The following is a 22,592-nucleotide window of genomic DNA, read 5'->3' on the forward strand; positions in this document are numbered from 1 at the left end:
TTCCCACGTCGATACTCTTACGGGCTGTTTCCTCTTAAATAGTTTTTTGATACTATGCGCGTTTACGCTATATCCTCGCAAAGAGAGTCATCACACTTTACGGACACAATTTCCTGGAAAGGAAATACACCCCCAACCTCCCTTATGTCTGACCAAGACTCTTCCGTTCTAATTTTAACAGTTGTAATGTTAACCACTCGTTTTTTCATTATTTCAATTATTTATATGAAACCAAGTAGCGCCAACACGCGCGAAACAGCATTTATAATACCGCATAATCATAATTATATTTGCCCCTGTCAAAGGCAGCCTACACATTTTTAATAAACCAAGGCACAGGGTTGAAGAGTAGCTCTGACGGGAACGAGCATTTCGCTTTGATGGACAGTCCATCTTCCGCTAACTTAACAATAGAAATAGGAGGGGCTTTCTTTCGTAAATGGAGTGCTACGTAAATGAGGGGTGTGTTCAAAGTGGATATGGTCAAATAAGGCGCCGTGAGAGGGTGCAGTTTTTTTAGATTGAAGTGTGACGTCTGTGGTGTACAGGTGCAGAGGGCGTGGTCGGAGCGGGGCTGAGGCAGACAGCAGAGAGGCAGGCAGAGCGCAAGAAAGACAGAAGGAGACGGCGGGGGGATGTGCGCGTGTTTGTAGTACACAGCGCTGCAGGTACAGCGACAGACGGCGGATTGTGCTTTCCGTTCCAGCCCTGGAACACCATCCCCCAAATTCCGGAGATCCCCCCCTTCCCCCTGCGATGTCTGGCGGTGAAGTGCGGGTGCTCCGCCGAGAGGCTGGACAGGAGAGCCCGAGGATGCCGGCCTGGAAGAGAGAGATTCTGGAGCGGAGGAAAGCAAAAGGCGGCGGGACCGGAGCAGGTGCAGCGGAGCCGTCCTCGAGCGCGGCCGCAACCCGGCTTAATGGAGACGTATCGGGAGATAGCGGTGCCTCTAAAAACAAAGAGAGTGTGTCCAGCGCCAGTTCAAACAGGAGCTATACCATCACTCCGGCAAGCCAGCACTTCGCGGGGAAGCATGGCAGCGCCTCCGCCTCCCCGGATCTCTCCCCAGTGAAATCAAACAAAGACCCCTGGATTACGAACGACACTGTCGACGCGGAGAAAACCGGCAGAGGACGCGGGGGTGAAGAAGAAAGCCTGGTGCTGCAGGACAGTCTTGGCCCGTTACAGGAGAACCCATTCATTAAACTGGAGAAGGAGCGTAAAAGGCGACAGGATCGCGAGAGCGCCGCTCGGCCGGTTCAGCATATATTGGAGCTTTACGGCGGCGTTCCGGGCATCCGGACTATCCGCGCGGAGAACATCATTATAATAGAGTCTGACCCGGATTATTTCCCAGACGGTAGCGGCATTAAAAGCGGTGCCAAGCTGCAACAGAACGGCACCGTCGGCAGCTACAGTTCCCTGAGTGACCTGGTAGACAGGAGAGGCAGTGCTGTGACCGAGATCCGCGCCAAGGAGGTGGTCATTTACGATTCAGCGCTGAGCAAAAGCGAGGAGAACCTGAGCACGCTGGGCCGCCCGGGCTCCGAGGACGCGCTGGACCTGGGGCAGACCCAGGGCAGGGTGAGCCGCATGCTGCAGAAGTTCGACCGCAACTACGGGAAGCTTCAGCCCAAGTCGCGCAGCACGGAGAACCTGCTGGACCTGGAGACCGGGCCGGTCAGGCCCTGGGCCCGGCCCAAACCGCAGCCAGATCATCAGGTGCCAAAGTCCACGCCGCCGCTGTGCCGCTCGCCGGCCCACAGTCCAGACCGCGCAGAGTCTGGCTCAGTCTTCCAGAGCTCCTCGTCTTCCAAGCCCCACTCCGATTCCTCTCCGGAGGGGCACGCGAGCGACGGCTCCCCCGCCGGGTCCCCCCAGTCCGTGTCTTCCTACCGGCGGCACTTTGAGAAGGGCGGGGGGAGCGCCGCGCCGGCGAACCACAGGGAGGCGTCAGAGCGGTTCCAGACCCGGCCGCAGAGGCCGCGGGATTGGCCGACCGCCGCCGAGGGCTCCTCCAGTCCCAGGGCGCCGCGCTCTCCGCCGGAGAGGCGCCGAGCCCCCGCCGCCGCCGCCGCCTCCCCGTCCCCGCCCCCGTCGCCGCCCTCCCCCGGGTTCGAGATCCGCCCCTCGCCCCGGCCGGACCTGTCGGCGCTGCCGGCCGGGGACATCCAGGCGCGCGCCCTGGCCAACCTGCGCCTGCAGTCCCGCAACTCCTTCACCGTCATCCCCCGGCGGCGCGCAGGGGGCGCGGCCTCCCCCGGGAGCACCGCCCCCTCCAGCCCCGTCCAGTCCCCGACCCCCGCCGTCCAGAGGGCGCCGACGGAGCCGCCCGCCGCCGCAGTGCCAACCCCAACCTTCGCCGTGTCTCCGCCCACGCCGCCTACCGCCAAGAAGCAGGAACGGGAAACCGCGGCGGGACTAGCCAAAACGGAACTGTACGAACCGGACGCCCCCCTGGTGCCCGTGTCTCCTTTGCCGCCCTCGGAGCCCCCCCTGGACGCCCCCCCGAAGCGGGCGACGCCTGAACCCGCCGCGCCCGCCGCGTCCTCTGACCACCTGCCCGTCACCAACATCGACGACATCGAGGTGGAGGCGGGGCAGCCGGGTCCGAGCCCCATGGTGCAGCGTCGCTCGGGGAACACCTTCACGGTGGTGCCTAAACGCAAGGCCGACCCCCAGCCTGCCCTGCCCGAGCCCCAGGAAGCAGGCCTCCAGACCCCCTCCACGCCGCCCCAGGCCCCCTACGCCCAGCTGGGCACCCTGCTGAAGAAGCGCTACCCCGCCGTGGACGAGATCGAGGTGATTGGCGGCTATCTGTCGCCCGGCCGCTCCTGCCTCTCCAAGGCCAGCTCCAGCGGGAAAAAGGTAAGGCTGATCGCCATGCTTATTGTGAGACTGATCATGACGCTGATTGCCAAACTTATTGTGAGGCTGATCACTGAGCTCATCGCTAGACTGATTGTGAAGCTGATCACTGAGCTCATCGCAAGACTGATCGTAAGGCTGATCACTGAGCTCATTGCAAGACTGATCGTAAGGCTGATCACTGAGCTCATTGCGAGACTGATCATGAGGCTGATCACTGAGCTCATCGCGAGACTGATCATGAGGCTGATCACTGAGCTCATCGCGAGACTGATCGTACGGCTGATCAATGAGCTCATCGTGAGACTGATCGTAAGGCTGATCAATGAGCTCATCGTGAGACTGATCGTGAGGCTGATCACTGAGCTCATCGCGAGACTGATCGTAAGGCTGACCGTTTGCTCCAGAGTCTGACATGATCGGTGCCCCGCCTGCACAGCCGATAACACTTGTGCCGCTGGGAATCTCCACCATTACGCTGCAGTCAGAACAATTAATTTAATTTGCCGGCGACGCGCCGCGTAATTATCTCTGACCCGCGTGGCTGCTGGAGGCGGCTCAGCGAATGGGATTTGTGTAGAGACTCGTGTCTCGCTTGTCTCCATCGTGCCCACGGTGTTGTATCCGATCAGACTGTGGTAGTGCGCGAGAGGGGGAACGGTCGCCATGTGCGCTGATTGGCTGCGTTCTACACCACGCTGACTGTGCTCTGTGCTGATTGGCTGTGCTCTGAGCCGCCCTAGACTGCGCTCTGCGCTGATTGGCTGCGTTCTGCACTGTGCAGGACTGTGCTCTGCGCTGATTGCCTGTTTTCTGCACTGTACTAGGCGGTGCTGTGTGGCCCTGCTTAATATCATGGTTCGTAAACTCAGGCTAAACTCCAGACTCACATCACCCTGGCAACCTTATCAGGTCATCATGTGATCAGTGTGATTTAGCTGGAAATGAACTTGGTTTGAGTGGTTAGGTCCAAGCACTTGGCTCGCTGGTCGGATGGTTGGATGATGATAGTTGTTGTTCCAATGACAATGATATGCACTTTTGTACGTCGCTGTGGATAAAAGCGTCTGCTAAATAAATGTAATGCAATGATAGGCTCCTCCATCAGCTTCCCATCATTGTGTGCTTCAGTGCTCTTAGCATTGCTACTGAAATTCACCGTTATTACCTTTAAATGTATAACACATTTAGTTTAATTTTTGGGAATGGTTGTACTTTTGGTTTGGTTTCGGTGAAACCAAATATTAGCCTGGTTTTTGCTTGTGTGTGCCAGTCAGACGTCACTCTGCCAGTCGGGTTATAGTGTGCCTTCCTGGCAGTTCATGAAGTAATTGTGCACAAAACACATTTGGACTTTCCCCAAGACAAGAATGTTGGACTTCATTCACAACCACGCCAAAAATGTTGATCCAGTGCTTACGTTTTCCCAAAGCAGTTAAATCTGTTCTCAGACAAAGATGTAGGCCTAGACCTTGTGTAGAACTGAATTGTGGTTCTCTGATCAGGGAGAACGTTTGCCCCTGTATGCTGAAGACCTGTCTGACCTATAAATTAGATTCATGTTTTCTGCGATTACTGAATTTGAGCTAAAGGGTTGCTTGTAGAAGGTCTGCCTTGGCTTGACCGTTAGGATCATTAATTATGCATCATTCATAGGGTTGGATCATGATATCCCTTCTCAGCTGCAGGATTGCGTTTTAATTCATGAAATAAATCTGTGGTAAAACTTTAGGCTATATTATTTGCCACGGATGTGCATTCAAAGAACATAAGAAATATAACCCTGCTTTAAATATAATTCATTCATCTAAAGCTTTCTGTGTTAAAGCGGAATTGAGTGAGTTTCATGTTGTGCTGGGGGGAAATGACAGCTTGATTGTCTTCATAATTAATCTTCCGGGCCTGAGGATATTCAAAATATTTAGGCTATATTCAGAAAAAAAAATTTCAGAAAAGCTTGTCTCTTTTACCCAAGGCTTGTTTTGCTGCTGGCAGTTGAGAAATGACTGAGGTTGCCTGCTGTCCAGTGAAACGTTAAGAGAACAGAAACTGAGGACTCTTTCCAGGTTAACCTTTGCAGAGGGGGGTTTGCTGGATGTTTTATTTTATTTTAAATATGTCATTGGTGAATTGTGTTTGTGTGCGAATGTGCGAGTGAGATGTGAGCGGCGTGTTTATTGCTCTGTACTGTCTGAGAAATGTCACGGGCTGTTCTCCCATATGAAAATATCTGAATGTTTTTATTAATCATAGCGCGGTCCACAAGGTCACTTGCGCGCCAGACGCTGCTCAGATGGGAAGTGCCTCTCGGCTCTCTCCCGACCCAGACTTTGTTGTGTGTCTGTAGGATTCCTCGGCCTAATTTCTTGCGCTCATGCGTTATCCTGCCTCACCCCTGTTCACCGGTCTTACCTGTGCCTCCTCCTGCCCAGAGAAGCAGGTTAAACTTGCCCTGTGCCAGGAGACAGAGGAGTGTAATCAGCCTTAAGCAGGACGGCCCATTTCGACGAATTTGTTCTGTCTTACTCGTCTCTTTGTACTCTCTCTCTCTCTCTCTTCCTCTTTTCATCACCGTTTCAGGCCTGAATATGCAGGTCCCTCTGAGCTCCCTGCACCATGTGGTCGTGGTTTTCGTGTCTGTAAAAGGCCACCACATCCTCTGCTTCTAAGCTTGGTCCGGAACTCTGGGCTGTGGTGTGTGTGGAGGTATGAGAAGTATTTTGGGCGTTGCGTGTATACGACACTGCGTTTTAGTGTTGTATGATGGCTGTGCCAGACTTCAAAGAACTACAGGTTCTCGCTTTTGTCTCATTTGAGTAGCAGCTGAAGTGAATGTTACTTTTAGCGTCAGTCAGCAGTGAGTTCGCCGGGCTCTGAATTTAACGAAGACCGATGCGTAACTGTTAGCGTAACTGTCAAAACCACGCAGTGCTCACTTGAGTGACGCCCTCGTTGAGGTCAACGCCGTGTCTGGTGCTGTGCTTCTGCTTTTCTCTCTCTCTGTGAGCCATTTATTTAATCAAGATCGATCTTTGCACTTCCGTGTTTGCGTTTGCTCATATTCTGAGCTTTACACCTCGCGACGTGCATCCACTGGTTGGCTATGTGGGTTTCCTGCGTTTTACAGCCACTAGGCATCTGCGGTAGATAAACTCGGTTTAGGGAATCTTTGTTTCAATTAGGATGTAGCCTGTAAAACAGAGTTGGGCAACGAGGGCTGTATCTGTTTCTGGTATTCAGGACAACTTCTGGCCTTAATTGCTTAATTAGCTATAACTTCACACCATCTGGCATTTTAGCTATTTTTCTTGATGAGTGAATGAATGACAGCCAATGGCTGTTCTTGTGTCCATATATGGAACGTTTTACTGTGGTCCAAACCACCAATGAACCAGCGTTGGTGTATACAGAAAATTAGCACATTTAGCCAAGGGTGGAAAGAAAAACCTCCATACACACCAACCCTCCAGGACTGGCATTGCCCAACCCTGCTATAGAATATTTTCCCACACCAGAATATGTAGAATATTTTTTTTATTCATTGTCTAACATAGTGTCATTTTTTGTGGATGCTTCCGCTACCTCCTGCATGTTTCAGCATTAAGTTGTTTCAGGTGACAGTACTGAAGGAAGTACGTGTAAGAGTGTGCTGGAGTTCAGCAGGAGGAAGATAGTTCGCTAGATTTCTGTATGTGCGGGATTTTATAAGTTTAGCCATTCGCTAAATCTCTTGAAGGGTGCCTGAAATGAATCGGTTTTAAATGAAACGCGATACTCTCCTGCGCCAAGCTTCCTTCGCTGAGCGGTCTGCAGCCACGCCAGGGAGGGGAGGCGTTTGTTTTTGAGGTCGGTCCTCCCTGTGAGTCGGTAGAGAGCAGGAGGGTCCGTTTCCTTTATGTTAATGTCATTTGCCAATCCTCAATAATTTTCATACATTTTGAATAACCTCTAGGCTTCTGTGGATAAAAATCATAGAAAATAATGTGTCTCCTTCTCAAATTCTTTATTTATATCGAGGACAGTGGATTGGTTAGTCAAATCAAATCAAATCAAACTTTATTTATTTATGATAGCGCATTTCACAATCAATTGTCACAATATGCTTCACAGACAAACCTGGCCTAATCCCCCACTGGAGCAGGCCTAAATCCCCACAGGAGCAAGCCTAAAGAAACAGTGGCAAGGAAAAACTCCCTGGGGCAGATGGGAAGAAATCTTGGAAGGAACCAGGCTCGGGGGAGGGAGGGGAACCCATCCTCCTCTGGTCAGCTCAGGGTGTAGCTTGGTGACCAACATGGTCAGTCAGTCAGTGTTCACGTTGAAGGCATTCAATCTCGTTAGTGGGTTGAATGCCTTGCTAGACTCGGTTGTATCTCTGACTGTAGCTACAGCTGAGTTCAGTTTAAGCCGTTAGGACCCTACAATCCTTATAGATCACACGGGCTGAAAAACACTTGAAAAAATACTGTAGGCTAATCTCCGCTAGTAACCCGCTGTTCAAGTAGAAGTTTGCATTGGTAGGGAAAGGAGATTAATCAGGTAATACCCTGTTTAACCTTAATACCCAGCGAAATGTACAGCACCGCCTTCACAACAGGCTGGTTGTTTTGTGTCGTGGCTTTTCAAAAGCAAGTGTCACAAGAGCCTTCTGAATTCAGGCTTTTCCTACAGCTGTGGGAATTTGAGGCATGTTTTTAGAGCTGTTCTGAACATGTTTACCATGGATTTGCCTTGCTGTAGTTTAAATGTGGCTCACGTTTTCGTGAAGTTACAGGCGATGGGCTTGAGATGACGTCTGCTTAGAAGTCGTTCTGTGCCCTTTCACCGACTGGCATGGGCCTGGTGTTTATGACTGGGAGGCAGAGCGGCCTACTTTTGCTTTCGTCTGCACAGCCCTGGCACACACGCGGGCAGCCTGTTTACTGCTGGAAGGCTTTCCCGCTGTCATAAGGAAGTTGTTTTGCTTTTATTGATGGTGGTTGTGTAAGCCCTTCAGCAAGAGCATAAGTCTAACTGATACTCCTTCATGACCTCCCATGTTTTCTATCGCTCTCCCTCGCTTTCCCTGTCCATCTCTCTCTATCCCCCTCCTTCTCTCCCTCTCTTCCTCCCACTCTCTCTCTCTCTCACTCTCTCTCTCAGTCTCTGTCTCTCTCTCTTTCTCCTACATTGCTTTGTAAATTGCTTAAATCTATGCTAAATGGGGTTATTTGATGGTAGATTGGATAAATCTATGGTAAATTGCATACTTCTATGGTAAATGGGGTGATTTGGTGGTAGATTTGATAAATCAATGGTAAATTGCATAAAGCTATTGTAATTGAGGTAAACAAAATGTGGTACATGGGGTGAATCTATAGTAAGTTGGATTTATCTATGGTACATTGGGTAAATCTATGGTGAATTTGTTAAATCTGCGGTAGTTCGGACTGTGTGAGGCCAGGATCGGGTTGTCTGTATAACAGCATATCAGGTGTTGTGGTCTTTATGCATATTTGTTGGCTATTGTACAGGCAGTTGCTCAGTAGCGTGCACGTCCTCAGTCTATAAATAGGCGCCGCGGCGCATGGAGACGTGTTTTGTTTTGAACGTTGTTTTGGCCGATGCGGCGGGGGCCGGCGCCGTTTCGCACGCGCCTCGCACGCGCGGTCCGGGTCCGCGCGGAAAGGGGCCCGGCGCGAGCCGGTCGCATTCTTTCGCCAGGGCGCGGGCCGCAGGTGCGACTCGTTCCGATTGTCCTCGGCGTCACATGAGTCACCCTGCCGAGTGTAAGGCTCGGCGACCGCGCCCCTGCTTTCTCTCGCTCCATTCTTCCTCTCGCTCCATTCTTCCTCTCGCTCCATTCTTCCTCTCGCTCTATTCTTCCTCTCGCTCCATTCTTCCTCCTCGGCCCACTTTCTTTGGGGCCGGGGTTGGGTTTTTTGTCGACCCTGCCGCGCCGCGGCCTGTTGAATGGACACCGGAGCCCGCTCGGCGCGACCCTGCCATTGTGATTTTTTTGAATGTGCGTGGGCGTGTGTATTTACATATGTGTGCGCAGGTTTGCGTACGCTCGGATTTTAGGTGTGTGTGCGTGCGTGGGTTTGCGTATCAGTCTCTGTGTGTTTGTGTGTGTGCGTGTGTGTTTGTGTGTGTGTCTGTGTGTCCTGATGTAAAGGTACTCTCTGTACAGTTTACGGAACTGTGAGACAGGCCTGCTCAATTCCAGCGTATTTGCGTCCCCACTAGGCCTGACGTCCCCACACAGACGGGTGCTGTGTGACTGAAGGGTCTGATCCGCCCGCTCTGATGAAGCAGCTCAGTGTCCTTCTTATTTCTTTCTCTTTATTTGTTGCCGGAAATGGCCTTGAGTCTTGATTACTGCTATCACTGAGCCAGCGTGATTAGAACTCAGCAAACACTGCTGCATGTTTGTGCACGTGTGTGTGTGTGTGTGTGTGTGTGTGTGCACGTGTGTGTGTGTGTGTGTGTGTGTGCGCGTGTCTGTGTGTGTGTGTGTGTGTGTGTGCATGTGTGTGTGTGTGCGCGCGTGTGTGTGCGCGTGTGTGCGAGTGTCTGTGTGTGTGTGTGCGCGCATGTGTTTGTGCGTGTTTCCGTGTGTGTGTGTGTGCGTGAGTGCGTGTGTGCGTGTGCATGTGCGCTATCCAGAAGCATTGATAGTAAAATGCTGCAGAGCAAAAAGAGGCATTTTAGATCAGCTCAGCTCAGCTCATAAACAGAACCAGACACGTGCACACACTCACACACAGGCACTCTCTCTCTGCCCCCACGCTCTGTCTCTCTCCCTCTCTCTCTCTCTCTCAGCTATATCCATGGCGTCTGTTGCTGGGCAACACGAGCCCTGGCCATTCTATCCTGTCATTAAGATTCCTGTAAAGGAAGCACTAAAAAAAGGCCACACACACACAGCCCCCAAACACAACTACACAATGCACACACACGCGCTCCACACACAGACATACACAACACATCACACGTCCACACACACACACACAACTCTCACACCACACACACACACACAAAGTACACCAACAGTAAACACACACGACTCTGTTTGGAATCATAACACACAGATGCACGCGAGCTACTGTGGAAGGTAAGAAAAGTGACAGCTCTGTGTTTGGGAGAAAGTTAGTGTAGGAGAGCACAGCGGAGCTCTGTGTTTGGGAGAAAGTCAGTGTAGAAGAGCACAGCAGAGCTCTGTGTTTGGGAGAAAGTTAGTGTAGGAGAGCACAGCGGAGCTCTGTGTTTGGGAGAAAGTCAGTGTAGAAGAGCACAGCGGAGCTCTGTGTTTGGGAGAAAGTCAGTGTAGGAGAGCACAGCGGAGCTCTGTGTTTGGGAGAAAGTTAGTGTAGGAGAGCACAGCGGAGCTCTGCGTTTGATTCCGCACAGTGTGCTGCTCCCAGCGAGGAGGCTAAACCAGTCTGACAGGAGCGGGCCTCCTGTTTGGTCAGTGAGCTGCAGGTGTGTCCTCGTTACATAAGAAGCACCAGCACTGCCTGGACTGGGTCTGCCAGTACGTAGCTCAGTTAAGCACACAGTTGACTTTAGTCAAACAGTCTTGATTTATCAGCGGTGCATAAATAAACAGCTTGGTTTGAAATGCACAGGCACAAGCACTGGGTATTGCTGTTGTAGAGTATTGATTCTCCATTTAAATGGGTGAATGAAAAATGTTTTTTGGCTCATACCCCACATATCTGGGCTCAGTTTTATCTTTTATATTTTACTCACACACGCTTTAAAAATATATAGAATATAACTATCATTGGTTGTCTGGGAACTGAGAAAAACACAAGTAATAGGTACACCACCAGTTACCCCCCGATCACAGGCCACACCCCCAGCGTGCCAGCCCACGCCTTCCAAAAGCACGCAGAACAGAGCTGCCCCATTCCCCAGGAACCCACAACCATGCCCACACCCCGTAGAGTCACCGCGAGGGCGCTGTCGGTGACGCATGACTCACTGACGTGTCACTCAAGCACGTACCCTGTACAATAACGCTCCATACCACCTCCCTCACCCTGTACAATAACGCTCCATACCACCTCCCTCCCTGTACTACGCTCATCCCTCCCTCTCCCTGTAACTAACGCTCCATACACTCTCTCCCTGTACAATAACACTCCATACCACCTCCTCTCCCTGTACAATAACACTCCATACCACCTCCCTCCCTGTACAATAACGCTCCATACCACCTCCCTCTCCCTGTACAATAACACTCCATACCACCTCCCTCTCCCTGTACAATAACGCTCCATACCACCTCCCTCACCCTGTACAATAACGCTCCATACCACCTCCCTCTCCCTGTACAATAACGCTCCATACCACCTCCCTCTCCCTGTACAATAACGCTCCATACCACCTCCCTCTCCCTGTACAATAACGCTCCATACCACCTCCCTCTCCCTGTACAATAACACTCCATACCACCTCCCTCACGCTGTACAATAACGCTCCATACACCTCCCTCACCTGTACAATAACGCTCCATACCACCTCCCTCTCCCTGTACAATAACGCTCCATACCACCTCCCTCTCCCTGTACAATAACCTCCATACCACCTCCCTCTCCCTGTACAATAACGCTCCATACCACCTCCCTCTCCCTGTACAATAACGCTCCATACCACCTCCCTCTCCCTGTACAATAACGCTCCATATCCACCTCCCTCCCCTGTACATAACGCTCCATACCACCTCCCTCTCCCTGTACAATAACGCTCCATACCACCTCCCTCTCCCTGTACAATAACGCTCCATACCACCTCCCTCTCCCTGTACAATAACGCTCCATACCACCTCCCTCTCCCTGTACAATAACGCTCCATACCACCTCCCTCTCCCTGTAACTAACACTCCATACCACCTCCCTCTCCCTGTAACTAACGCTCCATACCACCTCCCTCTCCCTGTACAATAACACTCCATACCACCTCCCTCTCCCTGTAACTAACACTCCATATCACCTCCCTCTCCCTGTACAATAACACTCCATACCACCTCCCTCTCCCTGTAACTAACGCTCCATACCACCTCTCTCTCCCTGTACAATAACACTCCATACCACCTCCCTCACCCTGTACAATAACGCTCCATACCACCTCCCTCTCCCTGTACAATAACACTCCATACCACCTCCCTCTCCCTGTACAATAACGCTCCATACCACCTCCCTCTCCCTGTACAATAACGCTCCATACCACCTCCCTCTCCCTGTACAATAACGCTCCATATCGCTCAGGAAAGATTAATCAGTCCGGTTATGCTGAGGTAAGCGGTGTTTTGTGGGAGGTGGGCCTCTCTGGCTCCTGATTTTATTGGTCTACTGAGCCGATCTGATTGCTTTTTGCAAAGGTAAAAATCAGGAATAGAGAGGAGCCTTTGGGGGTTACAGTTTGTCTCTGTTTTGCCTCTGGTGTGCTTTTGTACATTTTTAGCTTATTGCTTCTGAAGTTTGTTCTTCTGGCTCTTGCTGTGGTGTGTGTTGTGTGTGTTTTTGGAGTTGGTCTAGTGTGTGTTGTTTGTTTGGGCTAGATGTGTGTGTGTGGGTGTGTGATGTTGGGTGTTGGATGGTGTGTGTGTGTGTGTGTGTGTGTGTGTGGGTGTTGGAGATTGGGTCTGTAGTGTGTGTGGGTGTTTTGGAGATTGGGCCTATGGTGTGTGTGTGTGGGTTTGTGTGTATGTATATATGTGTGTGTTGGAAATTGGGCCTGTGGTGTGTGTGTGTGTGTGTGTTGGAAATTGGGCCTGTGGTGTGTGTGTGTGTGTGTGTGTGTGTGTGTTGGAAATTGGGCCTGTAGTGTGTGTGTGTGTTGTGTGTTGTGTTGGAAATTGGGCCTGTGGGTGTGTGTGTGTGTGTGTGTGGTTGTGTTGTGGTGTGTGTGTGTGTGTGTGTGTGGGGTTTGTGTTGGAAATTGGGCCTGTGTGTGTGTGTGTGTGTGTGTGTGTGTGTGGGTTTGTGTTGGAAATTGGGCCTGTGGTGTGTGTGTGTGTGTGTTGGAAATTGCGCCTGTGGTGTGTGTGTGTGTGTGTGTGTTGGAAATTGGGCCTGTGGTGTGTGTGTGTGTGTGTGTGTGTGTGTGTGTGTGTGTGTGTGTGTGTGTGGGTTTGTGTTGGAAATTGGGCCTGTGGTGTGTGTGTGTGTGTGTGTGTTGGAATTTGGCCTGTGGTGTTGTGTGTGTGTGTGTGTGTGTGTGTGTGTGTGTGTGTGTGTGTGGGTTTGTGTTGGAAATTGGGCCTGTGGTGTGTGTGTGTGTGTGTGTGGGTTTGTGTTGGAAATTGGGCCTGTGTGTGTGTGTGTGTGTGTGTGTGTGTGTGTGTGTGTGTTGGAAATTGGGCCTGTGGTGTGTGTGTGTGTGTGTGTGTGTGTGTGTGGGTTGTGTGTGGGATTGTGCCTGTGTGCCCGTGGTGTGGGTGCTGGAGATTGCTGCACTGTTGCAGGTTGCTAATATTAAACTCTCTCCCTGCAGATTAGCTTTAATCAGGTGTCTGGTCGGTTTGTCCTACACCTTCACCACAGGTCTTAGAGGGATTCCCCATGTTCTGAGCAGAATTCTTTGTGCTAGACCAGTTTCTTTGCCCTTTCGTCCGCAGTAGCTTATATAGCAGCTGAATCTCTCCACAGGAACAGGATGCACTGTGCTGTGATCAGTCTCCGAAACGGGCTTTCTCGAAACTCGGGTCGGTCTAAAGTTTGTTGCGTTCCATCTCTTGAGGAGCAGCCACGGGTTATAACAGAACCCTCCGCCTGTAACAGCATCTGGTAACAGAACCCGGTAACGGGGCATGGAGGAGAGAACGGGGCCCGAGTCGGCCCTGCGGTGTCGATCGCTCCTGCTTCGCTGATGGCTGACTTTGGTTTCTCCTGGTGGGAATTGGAAATGCCTGGAGAACTTGCAGAGATTTGGGTCTCTCTCATTCTTGGTTGTTCAAGGCAGAGTTTTTAAATTAACTAGGAGGGGGGGGAAACCATAGTTAGGCCTGATAACCAGTGGATCAAAGACGTTTATTGGGCTCTGTTTTTAATGTGAGTCCTCAGAATAATGTCTTAATCAATGGAAAAAAGACACCACGCCTTTGTTTCGTGAAATAATTTGCTTTTAAGCTTTTAAGCAAAATAATTGCAATCAGAATGCTGTATATGAGGCTTGATTGCAGTTGAAAGTAGTCTGACCAGCATGTTTCTATTAGTGTTGAGGCCTTGAACCCTTGTGATTATTCCTGTACTTCCTGCTGTTACTTTGCTGACTGCATACATCAGTGGAAGGCTGATGCTTCGCTAATGATTGGTTCACGCCTCAAGCGTGGACTTTGCTTGACAATTTGTTGGTTATTGTAATGTATATTTTCAGTGAGTGAGGTAATGAGAAAATGTTCAGAGGATTTTATCTGACCTAAAGGAAATCTTGGGTGCTTCTGAAGATCAAAAGTGAATTTCAGTTTTTTTTTTGTTTGTTTTACAATCACATTGAGATAACCAGCTTAAAAATGATTAACCTTGTTATCAAAAAACTCTGAAACAACCCCTCCCTCTTTTTAAGGAAAAACAAAAATTCTTGTAGTCATTTTTAATATGTGCAACAACAAAAAAAGCACTAGAGGAGAGGATCCTGTTCTGTTAGTCCCTATCCAGAAACCTGCCAAAAGGTTTTCAAACGCAGAAAAATAATGCAGTGTACCATAATCACGCTAAATTGCATGTTTAATTCTGTCCGGGGAGATGCATGTGCAGATCTTCACTGCAGGAGTTCTGCAGTCTCTACTCACTGCCCCATGATTCCTGTGCCAGGTCCCCTGGCAAAGGTCAAAGGTCAAGCACAAAGTGAGCTCTGACTCACAGCTCACATCCAGCCTGCATACAGGAGGATGAGCGGCCAACAGAGGCGGAGCTGCTTCCCCACGGCCCCGCCCCCCTCTCCGGACCGTAATATCTCCTAATTTAATGCTCGTGGGTGGAGGCTCTTATTGAAGGAAAAAGCCAAGCACTGCACCAGTAATAAGAGACCACTATAAGGAAATGGTAATCTGCACTGAGTTAATAATTCATTTAGAAGTAAAAAGCTGCATCTCATGCCTTGGTGAATGTCAGCTGATCGTGGGCAATGGGAACCAGGCCAGCCTGATGATTTCTCCCATTGTTGGCGCTGTTTGTCTGAGGAGAGAGATGTCCTTTGATATCCTGAAGTGAGGAGGAGCGATTTGTGCGGTTATGATTACACAGCGGAATGCTGGATACCTCCCCCTCCCCGCCCGTCCCACCTCACAGTAAGGCACACGGTACCGTCCATGCCCGCAGTGAGACGGGACATTTGGCTGAACATCTAACCCGAGGACCGCACCCCAAAGCACAGGTCCCGTCACTGCGCTGTAGAAATGGGTCTGCTTGTGTCCTCCTGCTGGCCCACAAAACACCACGTCCAACAGCAACCCACTTTCCCCTGGATTCCGACCAATGACGGGCCTCGTTGGCTTCGGCTCTCAGCCAATCAGAACATAGCAGCCGTCATGACCACTGAGTCACACCCAAGCCAGGCACTGCTGATGTAACCTCGAGCAAGATGCCCAACCCGAACAGCTTTTAGCATGCGCCACGAGGGCTGAGTTGCCCTGGATAAAGCCGTTCGCTGAGCCAGCGAATCACTCAGTCATTGACGCGCGTGATTCATAGTCCAGGATTGGGAGGCGATGGGCTCCAGATTGGGCCCAGTACCCAGTCCAAAAACCCCGAGGCGGTGTCCAAGCAGGCAGGAACGGGGCTGGTCTCCTCCCAGAGGGTTTGGACCAGAGGGTTTGGACTGGGGGGATTGATCCGGGTCCAAGCTTCGCAGCATGCTGCGCACGGGGCAAGGCCTGAAGCGGTCCAGCAGGTCTGTCCGCGTGCGATTAGGAGGCTCTGGGGCTCCCAAACCCCATACCCCCCCCCCCCCCCCCGTTCCCTCAGCTCCAGGCTGCAGAGGACAATGTGGCAGTAATGTAGAGCAAACAACCACCCATCAATACTACTTTCACTTGCACCCATTTACAGAACTTAAGCTTCACCCAACATTAGTGTTGCAATAACTCTGGTATTGAGAGGGGTTGTGTGCAGATTTCCTTGAGTTAAATGGAGTTCATTTTGAAACCTGTAGTAGTTTTATTTGGCCCTTCAGCAGTAGATCCTAATGAAGAAAATCATTGACCGTTGGAGTGCTACAGCTATGAGAGTATTAATATAGTGAACGCTTTTGTGTTTTGAGTGCTAGCCCTGCTCTCACTCCTGCTGTAACAGAGTTTTTTCCCCCTCCTTTGGGTGTGGCTGCGGGTTTAAAGCTCTTTGAGATGAAAGGCGCTATACAAACACGAGCCATTATCACTGCTTTGCTCTTTCACTGAGCTCCATAAAGGAAGGGGGGGACTTCACCCCCTGGTCTGGGGCGATGAGTCTGACTTTCGGCTAACCTGTCCATCTCCCCCCCCCCCCGCAGCTGAACATCTCTTTCAACGAGTCGGCGAGCACCTTCGAGTACCCGTCAGAAAGCAGCCTCTGGGACAGCGAGGATGAGGAGCGGGATGGGGAGGAAGAAGAGGACATGCAGCGGGGAGAGGAAGAGGAGGAGGAGAAAGGCGGGGGGCGAATGGTCATCCCCCGGGTCAGCTACACCAGCACCCCAACGGACAGCACCAACGGCAGCGGTGAGAGCAGGCCTGGGGGTGGGGGGGGTAGAATAAGAGGAGGAGTGAGCAAGAGGATGGATGCAGTCATGATGAAGGGAGGGATGGAGGGAATAGAGGATGGTGTATGTTAAATACTGTCTGCCCCAGAAATGGATTTGGTTTTAAGATGTAGCCGACTTACCAACACCCAGATACTCATGTATTGGATTACATTTCTTTGAATGCGGTAGTAATTAGTTGCGTATACAGAGTGAGTTATGTACTGCTAGTTCTCTAAGCCCCATAACCATTAAAGAGAGCACTGAAGCTGAGAAAGAGGGCAGGAAAGCAGTTGAGTGGGACGGCTGGTGGGCGTGGGGGGTGGGGTGTGTGTGTGTGGGGGGGGGGGGGGGTAGGGGGGCAGGGTGCAGTGGGGGGGAGCAGGTTGTAACCATGCCATTCTCTGCCTGAGGGACAATGAAGCGGCATATCTCAGCGTGAGGGCACGTACCAAACAGCAGGCAGGAAAAAGAGGGTGGAAAACAATGAAAGGTCCAGGAAATGAGCAGTGTGACCGAGCGGGTCCAGTGCTAACTGCTTCTACTGGGCAGCAGGAGAGACACCTGCTGGCCAGAGGTGGTAATTCATGTTACTTCAAGGGATAACGAAATAGGATTAGGTTTACTGGCGCAGGTCAGGTGGAGTTTTATCATTGAATATCTGTTTTTACTGTTATTGCTACGATCAGAAAGTGCAATTGAACCACACCTGTCTGTGTGGTTCAGGGGTTGAGTGTCATGTGTTCTTCCTGTTCCCCGAACCCAGATCTGTCCAGTTACACTCCCAAGAACTCTGTGGATTTCAGTGCCTGGCAGGAACACAAACTTGATCAGCCGTCGTTCCCGGGGGACTCAAATTCCCAAGGCGCACAAGTGTCTTCAGAGGAAGTGATGGTAAGCAGTGTTGCAGTGTGCAGGTTAAGCACTCATTGCAGTTCCAATTCTTACTTAAATCGCCATTAAATTGAGGCTTGCTTGCTGCTATTTATTATTATTATTATTATTATTATTATTATTATTACTACATTAAATTGTAAAAATGTATTTATTTGGCAGATTCTTTTCTCCAAAGCAATGTACAATTAGTGATTATTATTATGGGTAGCATATGGGTAGTGTGAGAAAATAAGCACTAACACTGATTTAATATTTACTGAGTTTTAAATGGAATTCCTCTCTTCCTTCTCGACCCCATCTCACTCTTTCTCTCATCCTCCTTGTCTGTCTCTACTGATACCATGTCTCTCTCTTTTCTCTCTCCTGCTTGCCTTTTCCTGGTTTCTTTTCCTCTCCCTCTCACTTCATCTTCATCTTCTTTTTCTCTCCTCTTTCTGCTCTTCTTCTCTTACTCTCTCTCTCACTCTCTCTCCCCACCCTCTGTCTCTCCCCTTCCCTCCCTCCCTCTCTCTCGCTCTCTCTCTCTCTCTCTCCACCCCTCTCTCTGTTTCGCTGTCTCTCCCCCTCCCTCTTCCCCCCCCCAGCTCACCCCGGCCGACGGCTCCTCCCTGTCCGATTTCAGCAGTGAACCGGCGCTCTACTTCTGACCGGGGCGGGACCGGGAAAATAAGGACCGCAGAACCGAACCACTGCCTGCCAGCACTGCTCACACTGACCCACAGCGCCACGGGACCAAACCACCCAGCGCTACAGGAGAGGAGTAACCCATCCCAACAGAACCGCCACCGGTCACACCCCATCAACATTCATGTCCATCAGAACCGCCCCGAGTACTGCCAGAACCAGAACAGAAACCCTTTCACCATCACGCTAGCCCGTTCCCAGAGGGAAAACCCAACGAGCTGGACTGCCCCCCACCCACCCACCTCCGGTCACCCCCTGCCCCCCCAGCATGCCTCTGTCCCTGTTAGTGGGGTCTTGGCTGCCAGAGTAGCCCTATCCAGCACTGCCTGCCCTCTTTAGATGAAATACTCGCTGAGAATCTTTTTCAGATTCACTGCCCAGCTCGCCCCTGCCCAGAGGGCCTCGTTCTCCGCGGTGTTGCCACAGAGGTGGGGGGGGCGGGGGCGTTACGGAAAGCGGGTGACCAAATTCCCATCCCAGAATCCCAGGAGGCACCCCAATGGTCCCACGCTGAGGGGGGAGAACAGGGAGGAGGAGCCGAAATGACTTTAATAGCGAAAGGGTGCCACAATTCTCTCTCTCTTTGTGCTGTTTTTTTCCCCTACCTGCATGTTCTGATTTAGTGTTTCATTTTTTAATCGACCCCGTCCCTAAAAAAAAAATTTACCCTCCTGTCGGTTATTATTCTTTTACATCACAATATGCTGTACTTCAGGAACTGGTCTGTCCAGGAGGGCCTAGGGTCCATGCAGGGTTACAGAATGCCCCCCCCCCCAAATCACGTTAAAAAGGCCCTGGCCATCGGCACTGAGGCGTCTAAGAAAAGTCCTGTGGAAATAGTCGCTCATTGCATTAGAACAGTCTTACAGAATCAGGTTCAATTGTCCTAAAGGGCACCGTGGGTTAGTCCTGACAAAAATAACTTTATGATTAGCATAAAGTATACGTGTGCTTACTCTCTCACTGAAAGTGATGTTAAAGTTCACTCATAAGTTTGTGATTTATTCCAGCAAATAAGTCTATGTGTGTCAGCAAAACCCAGTATATTCCAGTTAGTCAGACCACGTGCATTTCAGCAACATGAGTTTAAGTTAAGTGTTTAAAAAAATAAGAGTTTGCTCACAGGTGTAGCATTTTATGGAAATTGGCAAAAATGTATGTCCTTTCTTAAGTAACGCTTCAGATTGGAAAACGATCAGGGCTTTGATTGACACGTTAGCTCTGCTGGACCGGACCCAATCCTGGAACCCAAACCAGGTCCTACACCACTGCTGGAGTATGTAGAACCAGAACTCTGGGGCTCTTGATTCATAAAAGTCTGATCCATTCCGCAGCTGACGAACAAGCGGCCCGAACGTGCCAGCCCACAGCGGCAGGTTTTGATTGTAAACCTTTACACTCCCTAAAGAACAAAGTGAATTTGGCCCCTTACAGGATGATTGCTTGCCGTTGGTTGTCTGAAAACCTTTTTAAAAAAAAAAAACTGATCAAACTGTACTGCAGGCAGGAAGAGTGGCAGGCGTAGTCCTGCTCGTGTGCTCGTTATCGTCAGTGTTGCTCGTCGAAACGGTTTTGGTCTTTTTTTTTTTTTTTTTTTTTAACGTTTGGACTCAAGTCCGCCAGAACATTCCGGAGAAACCGAGCCGGTGTCTTTTCAGCGTGAGCGGGAACGCGTTCGGACGCCCGTGAGCGCGTGCGGGCGACGCCCGAACGCCGACGCTACCGCAGAAACCCGCTGCTGGAAGACGAACGCTCTCCTCTTCACAGCGGACTGCTGAACACAATGCCAAGTGATTCTTACATGACTGTTGACTGCCGCGTTGGCCATCGCCAACACGGTCACCTTCGCCGTCGTCGTCATCTTCTTCATCATCCGTTGACCAGTATTGTTGAGACTTCAGGATGCTGTTCTCTCAAATAACAAAAAGTCAGAAACTTTAATTTATCAGACGCATCTTTTTTTTATTTTTTATCAGTGCTATTTTCATATCTTGCGAGCCAGGACATGGGTTCTCAACTCCTGTGGGAAAACGGCTTGTCGGAATTACAGAGACAGCTTCTGCTGTGCGCTTAAAAAAAAACAAAAAAAAAAAACGGACAGAAATAAAAAAAGATGCATCATGAGGTGACATCATCCAGAGGGAGACTGGGTTGGGTTGGGGGTGGGGGGAGGGATGTTTCAAGTCTTATGTCTTTTCATGTTTTATTTTTATTTGCACTGTTATTTTTAATTGCTTCATTTGCACTTTGAGCGTTCTGATGGGACAGAGGGGCGGGGTTAGTACGGACGGCTTCGCGCCCCCCCCGATTGGGCGCTCCACCCTTTGTCGCATATTTGCCAAGCTGGAAGGCCAGGTTTAAGCTTGGGTGGTGAGGGAGGGATGGAGGTGAAGGTAAACCGGGTTCACGATCAATGCAGATCAACAGGAAGGCGCCTTTAGGCCTTCTGATTGGAGGAGCAAGCTCCAGGGGAGATGAGTGATTGGATAAAGTGTTGCCCAGGAGATACTGTCAGTTAATCCCTCTTGATTGGTTACTTATATTATCAATCACAAAGAGGCTTAAAGGCCCCATCCAAACCTCAATAGCTTCACTGGAGACCTTGGTTTTCTGGGAACTGGAATTGGCCAGTACAGCTTCTGGTTGAAACCCTTAAACTGTGGAGCTGTAGGGTTTGGGAGTGAAACGCTGTTAATCCTGGAAAGTTATGAATTGACGTTTAAAAAGGAAAGTAAGTGAACTGAGGGTAATGAGGTAGCTGCTGGGTGGCTCACCCTGTTAAGACGACGGGCAGGTTGACGCCAGGGTCCGGGGACGGAATCCGATACCTGCGGGTGCAGACCGTCCAGCTGTACCGCAGCACTGCACATAACTGCACATACCTGGGTATCCCCATCTGGGAGGTGACTGGCTGCAGAGCGGAAAGCAGTAGTTGCTGCGACAACACTTCCTGCGGAGAAGAGAATGCGTTTCACGCAGCTCTTCCACCCTGATCAAACGGGCAGAGGGGGTGCAGTGTCCAGTGTAAGAAAAAAGACAAGGGAGTTTCCCCCGGCTGCAGACCTGGGTCAAATACGTTTTTTGTTTTTTTTTGGGATTCAAATACTTTTCTACGCATTACTGATCTTGTCTGGTATATTGGAACCAATTAAATACTCTCAAAAAGTGCAAACCCCGCATTCTGGTCATATTGGCAGGCTCAATTACACCAGGCAAGATCAATAGAGCACAGAAACGTATTTGAATCCAAAACAAATACGTATTTGACCCAGGTCCGCCCGACTGCCATCGTCAGTGTATTACTGGTGTAGGATTCAGTGTAAGGTAATTTAATACATTCAGTTAAATTTTAATTAATGCTCATGGTTCCCCTTTGCACTTATGTAATGATGTAATCAACATACTTTTCAGTCATTCTCTGTCCTCTATTCATTGTGAAATGAAGACGGGTAATGAGGTTCTTAAGATTCTCTGGCTCGACAAATTATCTCAAGGTAATCGACTGTGAAAGGAAATGAGAAAAGGAACGGCAGCATAGAGAAGTGTCTGAACATAATGAGAGTCCGACTGCACGAGCCACCTGTCCTGACCTGTCACTCTGTGTCTGACTCCTCCCCCTCTCTCTCTCTCGCGTGCCTTCGCTCCTGCGTTTGAGACGCTCCGGTGGCGGTAAGCGCCCGAGCTCGGCGGAGCGCGGACGGCTCTCCCCAGAGCGCCCGCCCACACTCCGCGTACGCTTTCGATTTCCCGAGGGGGAGGGGATCTGGATTACAGTTCGTTAATTACAGCTAATTAAACTGGCGCGAGCCAGCGGTGTCACTGCCCGCGAGACGGGGCTCCCTGGCGCGTCAGTCGGCACGGCGACGATCCACCGGCGCGCGGCTGACGCCTCTGAGGAACGGATCCTGAATGGGGACCTGCCGTCGACGCCCCAGGACTCTCGCCCCCTGACAACGGCGTCCATTTGCAGCCATTATGTAGCGACGGAGTCGAGGCATTTATGCGACGCGTTCATCAATAAAAACGGTGCCCGCTAACCTGTGATTGGCCCGGGCGATCAGCCTTGGCTTACGATAGGCCGGGAGATGCGTTGGTGAATAAAACATCAAATCTTTTTCTGCCTTCAGCCCACCCTTCTGTCTGTTCACGTGAGAATAGAAACAGTAGCTTCATGTGTATGTAAAGATAGCAACATGTCATTTTTTTACTCTTTACTTCCTTTATGTCTTTCAATCTTCAGCATCAGAGATGTACTAACTGTATAATTTATACTCGGAAATGATTTCAGTCAGAAAACAAAGACACAGTTCATGAAAAGAAAATAAATGGTTGAAGCCTAGAACGTGTTTGTGTTTGGTCTTTCACCCCCTGGTGGCAATGCTGTGCATTGCAGTAGCACCTGTGATTAAGCACATGCTTCTGAGTGATTGACACACTTT

At 50.5% G+C, this 22,592-nt stretch overlaps 1 protein-coding gene across 1 annotated transcript; it reads left to right on the forward strand.

The window, feature by feature from the left end:
- Window positions 1-525: 525 nt before the first annotated feature.
- Window positions 526-22,495, forward strand: tprn (taperin). The gene is made up of 4 exons (XM_064307647.1): window positions 526-2,868; window positions 16,345-16,552; window positions 17,339-17,466; window positions 18,054-22,495. The coding sequence occupies exons 1-4, from the start codon at window positions 757-759 to the stop codon at window positions 18,114-18,116; spliced, it is 2,511 nt and encodes an 836-aa protein (XP_064163717.1). The 5' UTR covers window positions 526-756; the 3' UTR covers window positions 18,117-22,495.
- Window positions 22,496-22,592: the final 97 nt, after the last annotated feature.

This window comes from Anguilla rostrata, chromosome 14 (genome assembly GCF_018555375.3).
Source record: "Anguilla rostrata isolate EN2019 chromosome 14, ASM1855537v3, whole genome shotgun sequence".
Lineage (NCBI taxonomy): Eukaryota > Metazoa > Chordata > Actinopteri > Anguilliformes > Anguillidae > Anguilla > Anguilla rostrata.

Coding starts and splice junctions, on each gene's coding strand:
- tprn (XM_064307647.1), top strand. CDS start 757: ATGTCTGGCGGTGAAGTGCGGGTGCTCCGCCGAGAGGCTGGACAGGAG. Junction 2,869..16,344: donor CCAGCTCCAGCGGGAAAAAG/GTAAGGCTGATC, acceptor CCCCCCCCGCAG/CTGAACATCTCTTTCAACGA. Junction 17,467..18,053: donor TGTCTTCAGAGGAAGTGATG/GTAAGCAGTGTT, acceptor TCCCCCCCCCAG/CTCACCCCGGCCGACGGCTC.